This window comes from Poecilia mexicana, unplaced genomic scaffold, assembly GCF_051168715.1.
Source record: "Poecilia mexicana isolate PSO_F unplaced genomic scaffold, ASM5116871v1 scaffold_9, whole genome shotgun sequence".
NCBI classification, from domain to species: domain Eukaryota; kingdom Metazoa; phylum Chordata; class Actinopteri; order Cyprinodontiformes; family Poeciliidae; genus Poecilia; species Poecilia mexicana.
Window position 1 is genome coordinate 19,946,646 of NW_028263378.1, and position 18,945 is coordinate 19,965,590.

At 38.3% G+C, this 18,945-nt stretch overlaps 1 protein-coding gene across 1 annotated transcript in view; it reads right to left on the reverse strand.

Moving 5' to 3' along the window:
• arb2a (ARB2 cotranscriptional regulator A) overlaps nucleotides 1-18,945 on the reverse strand; it is a 159,393-nt gene that overhangs the window by 69,803 nt on the left and 70,645 nt on the right. The window contains exon 8 of the mRNA XM_015001986.2: nucleotides 12,527-12,646. Within this exon, the coding sequence (XP_014857472.2) occupies nucleotides 12,527-12,646 (120 nt within the window). The remainder of the gene's footprint in view (nucleotides 1-12,526; nucleotides 12,647-18,945) is intronic.

Below are 18,945 nucleotides of genomic sequence, written 5' to 3' on the forward strand. Positions count from 1 at the left end.
CTAACTACCTGTTGCTATCAGTGTCTTATAAGACACTGATATAAAAGACACTGTAGTGTTATATGTTTTATAAGAAAAAAATATAACACTATTGAAAATTTCTGTACAGTAGTTCTAACTTAAAACAACATATAGGTAGTTGTATTTATTGTACCGCAATCTGACTGGAGAGCCGTATTTTAAAGTGAACTTGCACTTCTTCATACTTTATACAGAATGATGTTTCTGTTGTATTCTTCTATTCTGCTTCATTTTCAAATTATATCTCAGCTCTATAAATAAACTGACTGTAAAACAATCACCACTGAATTAATAAACTATTCTGAACATGATTAATTTCATATATTTTGACAAGAATTCAAAGAAATTTCCATTTATGTACATTTAATTTTAGTGAAGTGCTTGGAAGGAAGCGCAAGCTGAAGAAAAGATGAGGCAGTGGCAGCAGGTGTGAATCGTTTCGCTTGTTTTTGTTTTCAAACTTTACTGGAAGATTTGTTCTAAAGTTTTTCATCTATCTGCTGTGACTCCTAGTTGCCCCTGTTTCTTTTCCTCTTCCTCTCCCTCCCTTTCCATGTCAGTCGCTCTCTCTTCCTCCGGCAGGTCTGATATGCCAGAGCTGCAGCTGAACTCTGAGTAGCACTGTCTCCGGGAAAAAAACAAAGTGATCAATGCGAGAAGGCACGGGGCGCTCACGGACAGGCCAATCAATGGTGGAAAGAACCTTGCCCAGGGCCTTATGCAAATGGAAGCACGTCCTGTAACCTCAGGAGTGAACATGCGCACTAGATCAATGGGACGAGGGTAGAACCTTACAGCAAGATCAGCCTCAGCCAGTAAATATGTAATGATGAATCCCTGAAGATTTAACTGAACTCAAATGAACTTCATCCAGCTCGCTGTCTTATATCACAAAAAGGCGAAAGAGACCTTGTTGTGAAGAGGTGGGGTGGAAGGTGGGTGGAGCGGGACAAGTGAGATTAGACAGCCTTTGCAAAGTGATGCATTGAGGACAGATGGATTTTGCACTGTCTTGTCGCTTGTGATGAAGAAAAACAACAATTGCGAGAGAGAGAGAGAAAAAAAAAAACAAGTGAGAAAAGACGTTCAAATAGTCATTACAGTAATATAGTCGGATATGCAATAATTTCAAATGATATCGCCAGGGAAACCTGTTTCTGTTTGGAATCTTTTGAGCTTAGACCAGGGGTCCCCAAACTACGGCCCGCGGGCCGGATCCGGCCCGCCACGTCATTTGGTCCGGCCCCCTGAACAATGCCGGATCCGGCCCGCCTCCTCATACCAGAGAGCATTCAGTGTTTTTATTCATATATTGTATTTTCTGGTTTATATGTGGATTTTTCTTCAACCACCAGGGGGCTCTTGAACAGATGTGAAACTAACTTTCCCTCAATGGAATATATACTAGTCAGTCCCAGTCACCGTTTCACTCACGGTTTTTTCCATTTGAATTCTGGGTAAAAATCTATCTAAAAGCGCAAATGTGTCGTCGGGGAACAGGCCTCACCCCCAAAATCTGGCTTCACCAGAAGTAGCACATCATGACAACAATGCCTTTCCATTGTGCCATTTACAACCATTCTTAGGAGTGTTGGACTGAGAAGTAGGTCGTATGATGAGCTCAGAAGACTCATAGTTTCACCAGGTATTTGGGCAATTGCTGCTGCCACTAGTCTGGTGGGGCTGATTGGGCGAGGCAGAGCGGTGCTTTATGAGGTGGAAGCTCGGCTGGAGACTGCACCTCCAAAAAAGAGCTTTGTGGAAAAAGGCGGGGCTTAGAGAAAGCAAGCAAATGAAAGAATCAAACCACTCCAACTATGATTTTGATGAAAGAACAACATACCATGATATAAAGCTAAAAAGTCAATTATACACTGCTCAAAAAAATAAAGGGAACACTCAAATAACACATCCTAGATCTGAATGAATGAAATATTCTCATTGAATACTTTGTTCTGTACAAAGTTGAATGTGCTGACAACAAAATCACACAAAAATCATCAATGGAAATCAAATATTACTAACCAATGGAGGCCTGGATTTGGAGCCACACACAAAATTAAAGTGAAATGTTCCCTTTATTTTTTGAGCAGTATATCTATCTATCTATCTATCTATCTATCTATCTATCTATCTATCTATCTATCTATCTATCTATCTATCTATCTATCTATCTATCTATCTATCTATCTATCTATCTATCTATCTATCTATCTATCTATCTATCTATCTATCTATCTATCTATCTATATATATCTATATCTACATATATATATATATATATATATAATATTATATATCCTACTCTTTAAAAACTAAAGATGTTTTTATCCTTCATCCAATGCATCTCAGAAAACTGTGAAAGTAAAGTGAAGACATTTCACTCACCAAAGAGCATAAGTGTACCTGCATTTTGGACTAATTAAGCTGGACTTTTCACAGGTATTTTTCTTCATTCTGCTCCCATTAGCTGCCTAATGGCAAATACAGCATAATTTACCTTCTAGCTAGTTTGTATGCAGCCTTTAGCAGGATGCGGTTTGTCTGTTTATCTTGTTACCAGCCAGTCAGATCTCTTAATCTACAAGTACTGTAGGCGAGGGTCAGGAACACAAACAGCAAAGTAATAAGATGATTTGAAGCTGTTAGAAACGCAGCAATTTTATGAAAAGCCTCAATATAACTGCCTAGAAAATTTTTCCCAGAAAGATGCTGAAGTATTTTTAGTGAACTTTAAAATCCCAAAGCTAATTAAAAAAAAAAAAAAAAAAAAAAAAAAAAGGTTAGAATGCCTCGTCTCATAAAAAAACGAAAGGGTCTAAATGCTGGATAAGTTCAACTAAACTGACCCTGAAACCAACTAATAAATGATGAAATAAGTTAACTGTCACTTGTAAAAAAAAATGTACAATAGAAACAATCCTGATCTTGGTCCACCTAGCTTGCATTGCCTTCCCGTGTAATTCCGCTCAAAACAAGTTCTTGCTTCCTCCGCAGTCTGGACTTGGATTCTCTCTAGACGGTTTTCCACAGGGCCAATCAACAAACAGAAAGCGAAGTAGTGAACGATAACACTGATTTTCTGCACAGTTTTAGAATTGTAGTCTGCAATGGCAGCAGAGGAAGTGAACAAAGTCATTCAGTTCCAGTTGGTCAAAATATTCACTTAACATCCCCACCTGGCTTGTTCAGAACAGCACCTCCCTCCTTGCAGTGGAGGATGGTTGTTTACAGCACAGGCAATTTCCGGCAAGCTTCTTCTCAAACTGGCGCATTGAATACGTCACAAGCAAACTCTAGTGAGCGGGTAAAATTTAAAACCACAACACAGTCCACGCCTCCAAGAAGCAATCGTTTCTCCAAAGCCGAGAGCCCAGACCTTCCGTATGAAGCAAAGTGTAGTTCAAGGGGCAGGTTTTTACCAGGCTAGGGTCTGTCATAAATCCTGCAGTAACAGTAGGCAGTTAAATTTGTTTAATATTGTACAATAACTAGGAAAACATTAAATGTCACTGTTGCATTTGGAAAACGTAAAAAAAAACATTATTAGTTTATTATTTATTCTTTCATCTAACATTTGTTTACAAAGGCAATCTCAGTGAGACAAAGGGAGTAATTCTCAAGATAGTCTTTATAGTTCAAAACAGATATAATGGAATACAGATGAGGCTCTATGTGTTAGGAAGACAGTAACCAAGTGAAAGGTGAAATAGGTATACTAGTATGACTACAACTACCACTAACAGCTATGATGCAGACATTACATTGCTTAAATCAATAACTCCAGCATGTGGTCAAACTTTTATGCAGAACAGTGATGATATTGAAAACCATATTAAATTTCCACAAAATATTTATGAAGCAAATTTTTATCTCACCATGTCCAGAATAAGTAATTGCTGGTGGTCAAATGCAAAAAAAAAAAAAAAAAAAAAAAAAATCAAGGTTGATAAAATTTTCACAAGTTGGTCAGGTTCAAAATGTTATGTATGGCAAATCGGAGGTAAAAAGAAAAACTGACTTTTTTAATGCTCTGAGCTTGTGTTTCTTCTATAGAAAACTACCAAATTGGTAAATGAGAAAGTTATAGTTGTCTGCATGTTAAGGGAATAACATAATATAGAAGTATTTTTAATCCCAGCCTGCTCTCTGGCACCATGAAATGCAAGATAGAAACCAAAGAAAAAAATGCTCCTGAAACATAGAGAGAAACACCAACAAAGGTGAGAATAATGGCGACATATTGAAGGGAATACTTCACAAAGCCTATTCTGTGAGTATCCTTTTCAGGCAGCAAACCCGCCGTAATTTGGTCTGCATCATCTGCCTCTAGTCACAATGCAGCACTACAGCTTTGAAATGGATGGCAAATGAAGGCCATTTGTACATAATCACAGCAGATATAAGAATTCAGGAGCCCTACAATGTGCTGTTGAGGTGGAAAGAAAGACCTTGGTCTATCTGTGGCAGCCAGCGTGGCTAAGGTTCGGCGGGGGTGTCGAGGGGTCTTTCTTTTTCTCTCTCTCTTTTTTTTTTTTCCAAGAAACAAGCAAATCAATTCAAATCAAATCAGCTTGCTAGCCGTGACATTTAAACAGTTCAATTTACATCCTTATGTTAAGAGGAGAGCCGCTCTCTAAGATCCTATTCATTCCCGAAGAAATTAGACGGCTATATTTCAGCCGCTTAATAGAGCAAATATGTAGCCGTACCGAGGAAGAAACCGTGTCTTCTCAGGCCGTACAAAGGGCTGGGCATTGTGTGTTATTATGAGTGGAGGACAAAAACACAGACAGACATAACACACAAAGTAGATGCGGGCACAATGCACGTTATGCATGCAGTACAGCATCCTTGCACAGATGAGTGTGAAGTGAAAAACATGAATGTATGCAGACACAGAGTCATTGCTGCTTAGTGTATATGCAGAGGGCTGCTGCCCTGCTGTGAAGGCTGGCAGGCACTTTTGTCATGGTGGTCCTTTTGTTTCACATCAAACAAAACGCCACAGCTTTGCATACGGCTCCACTAATTTCTGCTAGTGTGACCCAGCCATTTATCTTTGCCTCTCACCTTCTCTCCTCCTCTGCTCCCCCTAATGTGGCTCTGATAGCTGCTCTCCACCAAGCGGTGCTGCTCAGGACGATAGAGGCGTCTTCAGGCCAGAGTTGACACAAATGTGCACGCTCTTATCACGCGTGCATGCGCACAAACACACATAATTAAGCAAATACAGATCCATACAATATGTGCGCGCCCACATGCAGACATAAACACCAAAATAAGTCTAAAGGCGGACAGACGCAGGAAACTGCACTAACAGTCAGATGCCCGCAGCTATGGAGAACCTTGAGATAAAAACAAACCAGAAGCAATAGATGGGCAGGCACTTAAGAGTTTCGAAGGCAGGCAACACAAGCACGCAGCATTAAATGAAGGGCTTTTCAAAGCATTCATATGCAACAAACTTAAGTGATTTTTTTTTTTTTTTTTTTTTTTTTACATTGTGATGACCTCAGGTGAAGGTTGCACTACTTACAAAGTATTTTGAATGACTATCAATGTGGAGTAGTTTCGCACAAGTTAGAGGGTTATACTTGCAGTTTAGCAATATGTGCTTGTACTGAATGCTCATTGACTATATGTATACATATATGGTCAGGAGAAACCATGTTGAACACTGATACTACTGTGTCTTAATGTTTTCATAATAGATATAGAATATGGAACCTAGAAGAATCACATTGAAACAACAAATACCTATCAGATTATCAAATATTAAGTAATCAATAAAATTCTACTTGAATAACAAAACCATAGAAGCTCCAGACAAAGGCGTATCAGGCAAAACAACAGGCATATTTCCTTTTTGCAACAAAGCTTTGTGATCCTAGGATAATTTAGTGTTAGTATTACTTCTGGTTCATCAAATCTGATGAACCAGAAGTTGACAATTTCAAACACATTTAAAAATGAAAGAACACTAACAAATGAGAAAAATAGATTTACTGGATATAAAGCTGTTTTTCTTACACTGCATACATTAAAGCTGGTAAACCATTTAACAGGATCGCATTAGTAAAAACAAAACAAAACAAAAAAACAGAAGTCTGCTGGACAAAGATGACTTGTGCCATAATTCCATGAGACAACAGCAACGACAAAGGTAAGGGTATCCACAGTTAGTAAATGTAATAAAATCAAGAAATGTTTAATTTCACAATTTCCAAAATTATAGTAAAACTAATGTCTAAAAAGCATGGCTCTTCAAGCTAATTTGGAAATATGAACTTGTTGCATTCAAATCAGAACTTAAAAGGAAAAGGGTGTTATGTTTCCTCTATTTCAGCTGTGAACCTCTGCCTCAAGTCCTTTAAATCTTGTTTGTATGAGTAGAAAGATGGATTCTGGATCTAAACATCAAGGCTCTGTCAGCAATGTCAAGACAGCTACTATGCCCCGTCACGGTAAAGAAGAAGCTGAGCAAGACCGTAAATATTATGATTTACTTTTTGATCCAAATTCTAACCTTCATCAATAGTCAGAAAATAAAATAAAATAAGTTTTTAAATGAAAGTATCTCTGTAGCGTGGCAGGGTTCTGCTTAGAGATAAGGTGAAGATCACCATCAGCTCAAACTAGAGGTGCTGCTCTTCAACATGGAAAGGATGTGATTTAGGTTGTTGTCAGTGTGAGGAGAACTAAGGGGCAAACAAGGAACATAATGGAGGGGTAGTATATATCTTTTGGCCCATGAATACCATGGGAAAATATTTAAAGCTAGTTATTGGGAAGATGTCTTCCTATACATCCTGTACGCATAACCTTGTGATCCAATGAGAAAAGGTGAATGAATGAATGACTTCTCTTAAATAGTAGGTTTGATCTAAAATAGGAGAAATTGGAAATAAAGATTGTTGAAAAAGTATTTAAAGATCAGCAGAACGCTGTGACCTGTGGTCCTACACAGAAAGCATAAATAACAATAACCTACACATCTCAGCACGAGAGATTGGAGGACAAAAAAAAAGTAGAAGGACAAAAACGGTAGAGTGGAACTTGAGTGTAAATACCTGAGCACGGACGAAAACTGAAGTGGTATGGCTAATTAATGATTTTGTAAACAAAGTTAAAGCTGAACTGTTGCCGTTCTTTAGAAAAATGACTGTGACCTTGTTTAGAAAACACAAAGTGAAATAAAACGATTAAAACTACAAGCACAACTTGTAAATATAATTATGGAAAACTGAACTGGAGATATTCTGAAAAAAATAAAATCCCTGCCTGTCTCACCTGAGCAATCTCATCCCACATCTGACACCTGCCACAGCACACATTATACTTACACAAACAAAACCGAGGATGCCAGAGAAAGACTGCACATCAACAGAACGAACACTGAATTGAAACAGATGGCATTTCAGAGAAACTGTGCAGACAGCTTTCCGGAAAGCATGTACAGTTTATATACAGCGTGTTTCACAGAGGACACTCAAAAATCTGCAACTATGTTTCTGAGGAGCTGTTGTAGTGGCTGGCTGGCTGGTTGGCATCCACACTTTGCTGTACTGGGTACTGGGGGACAGATGCATTCTTACGTAAGGCATTATATAATGCTGTCCTGTCTTATAAATTAAGTTCCATCCATCAATTTCTAAGACATGCTTAAAGATGGTCTAGAGATGGTTAGACAGAATTTTTTCAACATAACTACCACAACTTTATACATGGATCTAAATATCCAGCTCAGTTAATTAGAAAGTTGATTTATTTCAGTATTTCTCTTCAATGGGTGAAACAGATATTAAATAGATGCTTGAAAAGTATAATATTATGTAAGATCAATGAAAAAGCTTTGTTAAATAAGAAATGTCAGTCTGCTTAAAATGATGTCCATGTACTATAAAGTGTATGCACTCCATTCATGGTCAAGTCTCCTCTTGCATTGGGGACATGGACCAGCCTTTGGCTCTGTTGAGGTGTTCAGGAAGCCCAGGTTCTTTAATGCTTTAATAGCAGGCATTCAGGTTGTCTGGATAATTGACTTATTTTGTGTGTATTTGGTGTCTCTTATTTTCTTCCTTTCTTCCTCTATGGATTTCTTTACAGGTTTTACATCAGGAAGTCAATCAAGCACAGTGATACCATGGTCATTAAATTAAGTGTCAGTATTTTGGCTGTGTGTATCATGTCCTGCTGGAAAAGAAAATCAGCATCTCCACAAGGCTTGTGAGCAGATGGAGGCATCAAGTGTTGTAGTGTTTCCTGGTAAATGTCTTGGTTTTATAAAAAAAAAACAAAAAACAAACAAGGCGGTGGATCAAAACCCGCAGATGAACTCCCCATATCATCATAGACTGAGGAAACTTTAGACTGGATGACCGGCAACTTCTATTGTGTGCCTTTCCAAATCATTTCAAAATGAAATTCAAAATATTCTTGTGTCTGGAAGAAAATACTTTCAATGACAGAGCAACAGCCCTGTCCTTTTACTTCTTAGCCCAGGCGAGACAAGTCTGATATTTCTGGTTCAGGAAGGACCTAACAATAGGGATGCACCATTGTGTATGAACATGTTATTCCTACAATGACCAAATAGCATAATATTCATGTTGAAAATGTATGTGTTTTTCATAAACTTTATGCAGTGGTTTCTGAAAATCTTGTGTTTGTTTTTTGCTATATGCCTATGTTGTTATCAGTGTCAATATTTATCACTATGTGTGGAATATATACGTTTATTTAAATTGCTGAAATAGAATAGTGTCAAGATGTTACATAATTCACTGAGATGCATCTGTCCTTCCGTGATTTTAAGTGATGGACACAGATGAAAAGAATTAAAAGAAAGCGAAGCAGAGCCTCCAGTCTCACCAAAATGTTTCTTTTCTATGAACGGATTTACTGGGATATTTTGATGTTATGACACAAGAGGTAAAAATAAACCAGCAAAACAGAAAGATGATGTCATGTAACAACTCATGTAGGAGCTCAATATACAGTGAGACAGATGGGTGACAACTGGTACAAAACTTGTTATAATCTGTGTGCTATGGGTTAAAAAGAAACTGTTTTTGAAAACCAAGGGAATGCCAATTTGTGGTGCTTTCAAACTTTACAGCTCAGAGAGCTGAAGAGGGAGGAAACAACACAGTGGCCGAAGGTCTGAGGTAGGAAAAGAGAAGACCACAGAAGGATGGATGAATTTATATGAAGTGACAAATGTGCTAGACTGGAGAAGCACACAGCAGTCGAACCTTACAGTGCTACTCTCTGTTTACCTGCCTTAGCTCCTACTGAAAGGCAGTTTGTTAGCCTTTGATGCATCTATAATTAGTCAGTACACACTGTGAAGTGTTTAAAAAGAATCAAATTGCATTGAAACACTTGAGTGCTCTAAACACTGGCTAACATGCTCTGCGGTGAGGGGAGCGAGCAGGAGAAATTAATGTTGGGCCTTTTGATGTGCTTGATCAGAAACGTATTTATTAACTGCAAAGGGGAGCGGTAATTAACCCGCAGACAGCTTGTTTTCTCTGGGTCTTCTCGTGTGTCAAATGGTTCATCCCGAAAGGCTCCGCTCGCCACATGCCAGCTCATGCACACACATTCCATCCCTTTGGACCACTTTCTCCTCAATTAAGTAGACTGTGAGTGTGTGTATGTACTGTACATGTGTGTAGTTGTGCTGACATGAGTGGATAAGGGAATGCATAACAAGAATAAAAGAATTGCACACTGACGGATTTAAAACCTGAGATTTAATATAATAATCTTGCATGTGTGTAAGAAAGAAGATTTGTTTGTTTTTTTGTACTACCAAAAGACAAACAGCTTGTGGTAAAGCACTTAAACTTTAAAATAATAAAATAACTGCCAATGTAGAAATAAAAAAATATAAAAAAACAGAAACTGATGACTTAAGTTAAAGATCATACAAACACCTGAAACAGCATAATTTAACTATCTTGCCTCCAAAAGTAAAAGCATCTTTTAAATAAATTTTTTCCCATTATGCATTATGCTTTGCATTGATATACATATGATCTATATTCATATTTGTTGCAGGGTTTTCATATGACAAGGACATGACATAAAGGCAGTAAGTAAGGCGCTCACCGAGTCTTTCCTTGCAGACTCACACAAAGAGAAAGAATATGAAGAAAACACAGAGACTGAAAGATTCAAATAGAGAGAATAGACGGTCTTCGTCACACAGTGAGAAAACCCAAGAGAACATGAGTCTGTCACAGACAAAACACCACATGAATATTTAGTAGTTAAATTAAAATTACAAAATAGCGAAACAAAAAAAGAGTAGGTGAAAGAGATGGACAGAAAATATCCCTGTGAACACCAGTGGGACAAGTCCAACTCTTTAATTCCCCACTACCCATGCTAACACTGTGCTGCCTGTCTCCTCCTCCCTTCATTTTAAAGAAAAGGAGAAAGCAATCTCCCAAATAAAACAGGAAGTAGTGAGCCTCGCAGTATATCCCCTATATCAAACACAACAGTCCAATGTATCAGCAGAGGTAATGAAGTGTAGTGCTTTGAAGTAATAGTATTGCAAATCTTTATGAAAAGGCAAAAGCAGTTAACAAGACATCCGGCGTTGTTCCACATCGAAATTTCAGAATTTAAAAGTATTTTTTCATGCATTTATGAATCCTATCAATACTACATGATGTATATTGTTTGGGAAACATAAAGCAGCAGGATGCATGGTAGAAGAAAATGACATTGGAGAAGGCAACATTTCAACATAATATTTGTTGCTTACCGTATACACTTATGTGGCAACAGTACATAGTTTCAAATTACTTTATCACAACACAAAAGAAAATAGTTTTAAGTATTGATTTGACTTCGATGATCTGTTCATCTTAATCCCACAGTGCATCTGTGGTGTTATGCCTGCAGTGGGTCTCTACCCTTTTTCCTTGCAGGGTTCTGGAGACAGACCTTCTGCAGGTGTTAAGTTTTGCCCTGATTGGCACTCTGCTGCTTTAAAGCTGCCATGCATGAAGCAGACAGGAGGCTTTTCAAACTCCCTCCTCAGAACTCCATTTGGTTTGGTTTGTATCTTTTGTTTGGGTTTTGTTAGGTTTGTTTTGCATTTGCTTGTTTCTGGTTCGCTATGGGTTTTTGCATTAATCTATTTTGTGGTCTCATTTCAGGTATTCCTTGTTTCAGGTTTTATTTCTTTAGTATAATTTAATAAATTAAATTTTCATTAAGTCAGAAAATCCTTGTGCGGTCTCCTTTAATGTTACCCCACAAAACGAGCCTGGTGGATGTAGAAAAAAAACAACAAAAACAACAAAAAACAGACACGTTAATATTAGGAATCGTCATGCATGAAGTCCATAAAATGTGTTAAAGTACAACAAAACAGCACCTTTTAAAAAAATCCATACCACTTTTCTGTATTTATCACATTACTACAAAAAATTGTGTGGGGTGTTGCTGGAATATATAAGGGACTCTGTTGCCTTTAGGGTCTTTCTGGTCCATGTGTGCCCACTGAGGGAGTTGTATTAAATTCAAAACAAAGCTCTCGATTTACCGGGTTATTTATATTTCAAACCTAACTTAAGGTTATGAGATATGAATCATGAAGACTGAGATCCTGGATACAAGGGGCTAAAATGAGCTTGCTCCATAGCAGGCTGGACTTGGTCGAACATATGATCAGAATAACTTTTGGGCGCATCCGGATGGAAGGAGACCCTGGAGCAGACTAAGATCCTGCAGGAGGCTGTGTGTTGTATAAGATGTTCAAATTTAGGAATGGTGTTTCTCAATATAATGCAGTTTAAAACCTCCTCAACATTATTCCTGACTTGTCTCTGCCATGTTTGTTGGTTGTTTTGATGGTTAGATTTATACTGGGATGAAATTACACACTAGGGCCTCTTATTTTGCACTGCATTTTAATCATGGTCATGGGAGAAAAGGATGTTGGGTATAAATACACACCACTAATCTCAAATCTCTTTTGCAAAAACAAAAATAATTCCAACAGTCACATTTCTTCCACTTCCCATTTATCAGCAACATTAAGTTGGTCTATCACTTAATATCAAATACATAGAGTTTTAATTGAAAATCAGTTTAACTTCCCTCCCACCAGTTTCCATCCTATCCACTTTTTGTCTTAAGAGATTTTGTTCTGTGTTAATGTCTGTTTTTTTTCCGTCTTTCATAATTTGTTTCATGTAAGTCTCTGCACAACGTCAAACTGATACTTTGATAAGGCATCTTTTGATTAAATTCAGCATTCAGTTTTAAAGGTATCAGTGAGGAGAAGAGTACAAAAATGGTGAAAAAATGTTTACATTTACCAAAGTCTAAATTTATACATTTCACACAGTGCTATGTACACTACTGAGATCTGCTGCTCATTTATACATTTTCATGTGAAGTTGCAAGCTTTCAGCATCTCAATGTGTCTTTAATTAATAGGAGGTAAGGAGGGCAGGTGAAAAACTAGCACACTTACTAGCTCAACGAAAGACAGGCCTCCGTAGCTGTGGGCGATAATGAAGACATTCTTGGCAGCAGCTTTGGACACAAAGTGGTCCCACACGTAGAGCACGTGTTCTTCAGAGGAGGTGTTTTCCTTTAACAGAGAAAAACAAAATCAAATGTCACATCTGTATCAAAGAGAAACAGAAATACACTTAAGTAGACTTTGCCAAACCAGTTAAAGAATCAGCATTTTATTAAACTGTATTGATGCTTTCATTCTAAAATATTAGATCCTTAACCCTAAAGCCCAGCAAAATTGGAAAAAAAAAATTTAAAACGTAGCCTTAGCCTAAGGTAGCTTTAATAAAAAGCCACACTTCAGCAGATCAATAAGTCTTGCATTTTGCAAATGCCCTAGATGTAAAACTCAATAGTGAGGATGACATAACATTTAAATCTTAATTTGTAGCCCACTGCTGAATCAATGGCCCATCCAAACACCAGTGAGGGCATAATAGGAAGACACTAAAAGAAGGTCAAAAGGGGAAAAAAAAGCAACAGCAAATAGGAGATAAAAACATGCACATCTGCCAATGTACTCTCATCAATCTCATCTGTATGTATACAGACACACAGGCATCCAGGTTCATGGAACTGGGAGACATGTTTAATTAACCTGAGATGTAAGTGCTTATCCAAGGCTAGCAGTGAACAATAGTAAAAGTACAGGCCAGAAAAGGGCAAACGTTAATGAACTTGGGACATTGATTCTAGGCTTTGATTTCCTATCAAACTGTCTGGTTCACAATAGAAATCAACAACGCATACCCACAAGAGAATGCTCTCCACCCAGAGCCTCGCTGACTGGAAACACCTGTATCTTCCAAAGCAACTCCGCACCATGCCAGAGAAATGCTACCCCCACAACACACAACCACACTGACAAGCACCCGCATTTCTACTAATTAGCATACCTATGCATGTAAAAAAAATAATAATATCTGAAAATAAACAAACACACGGCCTATGGAGAATGGAGCCTCATCTGTTAATTGAGTGTCAAACTGTTCAATGTGACTCAAAACAAATAATTAGCAATATAAGGTAAAGGACAAAGGATGTCTCTTCGGAGACTATCCTGTTAGTTTCCATAAATGTGATTGCATTTTAATAAGATAGTGCATTACAACAGAAAGATAATTACTTTAACTTTCACTTTCCAAAAGGTGGTAATTGAGGAGAAAGTGTAGAACAAAAACACACGTACACAAACGTGTAACAGAATGTGGTTTAAGCAGAACTTTTAGAGGATAGTAAACCCCCCTTTGAATTGATGAGTGTTTTGCTTGCCTGCATCTGTGCGTACAAGTCTGTGTAAGCTTGTAGCATTTGATGATGTGCTGATGTGTATTTTTTAAGTCGTGGTGTTTGTCTAGAACTAAATTAACCTGTCAGGCTGTTTGTGTTTGCGCCATATTAGCATGTGGGGGTTGTAGTGTCAGCGCCAACCTCAGTTCACAGAGTGTGATGCAAGAGCGGGCAACTCAATGTTGCCCTGCCCTTCTACCGTCAGTGCAGCGCACTTGTTTCACTGTGTGCGTGTTGTGTTTGCGTGTGCGTGGGTACGTGTATGGGTTCTGGGCATGTGCGCGGTGGCTGGCTGAAGCAGAGTTGTCTGTCTGAAAGGCTGTGACATCAAAGTGCTTTGAAGTCTCCCTGCTCTCTCCTCCACCACGTCACCCTTCATCTATGAGGCTCATTTCATTAGTCTGCCTCCCCACCCTCACTTTCTCCCTCTTGTCTATATTATTTGCTCCTCCACAGATGCCACCTGTTTTCTTTCACACACCTTTTTCTCTCCTTTTGTCCTCCTCTCTAGTCAACCTTTACCGGAGAGGCCTGACATGGGTTTGTGACTGTATGCAGCTCTTTTAAGTCTGTGCATGCCACCTCTCCTCCACATTCAAAATAGTCTTAACAATATGCAGGCTAATCAGAATTAGTGTCTTGCAAAAGTATCCATGGTACATTGAATCTTGATATTTTCTCATCTTGCAGCAAATTTCAATAGATTTTATTGATATTGTATATGACAGACCAACACAGAATAGTAAAGGGTTTGATTTTCAAATCAAACCCTTTACTAATTTCAATAAATCAAGATCTGGTGCAACCACCAATATATGAAAGTCACACATTTTGTAAATAAAGTACAATTATGTTTACTTTAATGACAGGATAAATTCACTTGTTCTGTGAAGGCCTAAGAGGTTTGACAGAGAACATTAGAGAGCAAGCAACCTCATGAAGACCAAGGAGCCCAGCAGACAGATCAGGGATAAAGTTGTAGAGAGGTTTAAAGAAGAGATAAATTATAAAAGAATATCCAACATTTTAATCATCTCATTGAGAAAGTCCATCATTTGAAAGTGCAAAAAGGATGACATAACTGCAGACCTATCTACACATGGCTGTCTTAAGTTGACTGGATGGGGATTAAGGACATTAAAAAGAGAAGCAACCAAAAGGCACTTCAGTAACTCTGGAGGAGTACCGGAGATCCACAGTCTAGGTGGAAAGAGAGACAGGGCAACCATTAGTTGTGCCCTCTAAAAATTAGTTATTACTTAAGAAAGACTAGAAAGAATCCAGGAAAACTTGTAGTAGTTTGTCACAAGCTACCAGATCTTCAAAGCAATACTTTAACTAGAAGCATATTCTTATGCAAGAATGGCTCACCCCAACTACAGGCATAGATCAAAACAATATATTCCAATCTGACTGATCTTGATCTACCAATACACCAATACAAATGTTGGTTTGTAGATCTGAATAGGTGATAGAATCCTATCCAAAAAATGTACACCTTTGATGGCAAGGAAGTAGGTGGTAATGGTAAATTTTCTGAGTTTAAATTGCTGTTTTTCATTCATATTTGCCATTCAATGTGCTTTATATTGGAGCTAGGTAGACAACCTGGGGAAAAGAGAAAATCCCAGGTGGATTTAAGTCCACAACTTTCCCACTGAAACATGATTACTCTACTCATTAAGTTACAGTCATCTATATTTAGATGCTTGCTGGTTTTCAAAGTTTACTACGTCATGGTTACAAATCCCAATTAAATACATCGATCTGAGACTCCAGGTTAAAAACAATTCTAAAGGGATGTGAATGTCTTTAAAAAAGGCACGGTAGCATACAGGTGATAATAAATGTTTAATAAATATTTCACAGACTGCAGACTGATTGATGTCTTTAGTTTGACAAAGAGAGCCCTTGATTCCACCCCCACCAATTTGCTGATACACTAGCAGCAAAAACAATGTGACTGAATACCTGGCATAGTGCGGTACTGAATAATCTAAACATTAGTTTACTGCTGCAATTATTTCCTGAGGTTAATTCGCTGAAGTGGAGCATGCCGCCTTGCGAGACCGACTTCCTGTCACCAGCTCTCACACGAGGTATTTTATTTTTTTATGCTTTTCTTCCCAGAGTTTTTCTACACAGTCTGTGCTGCTTTTGTGTGTTTGTGTGTGCATCTGCCAGCCTTGTCAGAATAGCATTCAAACTGTGCACCTGTTGCCATCTTTCTTCAACCATGACTGTCAAGGGACATTTGAGGGAGGATGCTGTTTGTGCATGCGATGGGTGGATGTAAAGGGATCTATGGTTTCTCCTCAGGGAATACAAAGCAGAAAAAAATCTATTATAAAACTAAGACAGAGTCAGGTCCAAACAATCTTAAGAAGCTGACAGCTAACCATTATCTATCAATCAACTAGACATAATGAAGTTGTCAAAAGTACTGGAACATATAAAGTTATCTTTTTTTTAATAATTACATGGTAATTCCCTGAAACAATATGGCTTTTAATTTTCAAGTTTTGGGGATGTTCCAATTTACTTTAAATTACCTGAAAATCTTTCATTTTGCTTATAGAGTCACATTTAATTGCATGCCTCTAATGGACACAAACGCAACACGCACACATACGCACAGTCAATTTCACACACATGCTCCTGATTTCCTAAAATCTAGCCCAGTTTAATACTGGTCCTGTGTTTATTCACTGTGATGAGAAGCAGGGAGAGGAGAGCAAAGGAGATGGGTTGCACAGCAGCCAGAATAACGGGACCAAAGCCAACACAAACCCAATGTCTGACCAACACAGGAAACAATGAATCTAACAACATCAACACACTCTGACAAACAACCAGTTAAGACCTCCCTGCTCCCCTGTCTGCTCCTCCTCCTTCACCGAAATGACAGAAAACAACTGAAAGTGCTGAAGTTTCTGGCTGGAAGACAGTGAGCAGCGTGGAACCGGAAAGCATCTCGTGGGTAAGAGCCATTCTGCTTTTTTTGCACTCCTCTACAGACCTTTTAGGGAGTGCCAAAACTGTCCGAACAGTGTCACGGGATTCCTAAACAACTTTATTGGATGTGGACTCTTTAGCCAGTGCAGTGATGGTTCCAACCTTTGAAAAAAAAAGCTCACTTAAGTATTTTAAGGTGTAATTCAGAGAAATATCTGAGGCAGAGGTTAAATCTATCCAAACACTCATAACATGGCAATATTATACCAGATTCATTCTTTTTTTTATGGAAGCCAAACAAGTAACTTATTCAGCTCACACAGTCTCTCTCACACACTCTACTTTTGACTGAACATAGTGCTACTCAAAATCCTTAAAATATTTTGCACTCAAGTAACAACCACAAACTTCTATGTATTTTATCAATAGTTAATGACACGAACAAGCACAACGTACTGGGAACTTGTAAATCAGAAGAAAAGGGTTTCTCTGGTTCAGTATTTCAGAGAAACACCCTTTGCTGCAATGTTTGCTTAAATTTCTTTGAAGACTGCAGACTCTACATGTTTAGCTGTGTTTCTCTCTTAGATGAATCCACTAAAGGAGCTGAAGAGAGCAACATGACATGAGAATACCTGGACATTCTTGAAGCCAACAGGCGTACATCCTTACTTCAGAGAGGACAACTTCCACCAGAAAGATACAGTTTAAAAAAAACATGCCAGGAGGCATTCATGTCCACAGGAATAATGTTCAATTTCTCAAGGGGTGAGTCCCAGAACTCTTTTTGTTTTTTAAACACTATTACAATACCACCAGCACGCAAATCTGAGCCTAGTTGGCCAGGCGCTGCACTGCTACGGCTTTTCTGAGTGTGAAATGATGAACAGGAGTGAAACTGCATCTACTAGCTGTAACATCTAAAATAAAATAATAATCCACGTTGGGCTTAGCACAAACATTGTAATACATGCAGCATGTATTACTATTCAAGATCAGTTTGTGGGGGCAGCAGCCTAAGCAGGGAGGCCCAGACTTCCCTCTCTCCAGCCACTTGGGCTGGCTCCTCTGGGAGATTCCCAAGGCATTCCCCGGCTAGAAGAGAAAAAAATAATCTCTCCATCATGTATTTAGGCATGCTTTAATTCCACTCAAGTTCAGGGTTCACTAATGACTTCATGAAAGGCTCACAACAAAGAAGCAAAAAACTGCTGAAAACTTCTAAATATATATATTAACTAGATAATCCAGACAAAAACTCACTCTTGACTGCAAACCTTCCCAGTCATACCTGTTGATAGTCAATGATTGGGGGTGGGGTTATTACAATATAACAAATTAACAGACCAGGAAGCTGTTTTCTTCATGGCCTTTTTAGCAAAGTGCCAACATTCAACTGGCCATATCTTTTTTCATTTTACTTTAATTTTTATTTCTATGTGACATCATTAAAAACCTTAGAATCCACACTTTCAGAATCTCTAGATAACTCAAAAATACCCAAAGTGAGCTGGTTTTGTCATGGCCAGTCATATTAACTAAACAGTGCTGTATGAGACGCTCAAATTCAAGACTACGATCTTATAACCTAAGTTTGCTTTGAACGTCTCCATAACTAAAGCAGTAGACTGTCTGCTGTATTTCTTGGTCTTCATCATGTTGTTTGTTCACTAATATAATCTGGAACAAACATCTGAGGCCATCACAGAAGAGTTGAAAAATGTTTTGAATGTGAAAGGAGATGAGTTGCACAGCAGCCAGAATAATGTGGTCGCTTCATATGCTCCACTGTGTTTGTCGATGACATAAAATCCCGGTAAAATACATAGAAGTGTGTAGATGCAACGTACAAAATGCTTAAATCTCTTCTACGGGCATGAACAGTTCTGCAACTCACTGAATCTTTCAATCTCTCCTTCCTGTATTGTGCTCAGGCCACACACTGAGTTAAGCGATTCACAGCCCTAGTCATTACAATCTTTAATATGTCGAGCTCAGCACAGAACAAGATTGTTTTCATTTGGCCTAATGATTAGATATTAAATAAGCAATGTAGCTAATTACATGTTTGGTATTAGCTAATAGGTTATTAGGACAAGTCAGTTTCTGTTTGTTTGTGCACAATGG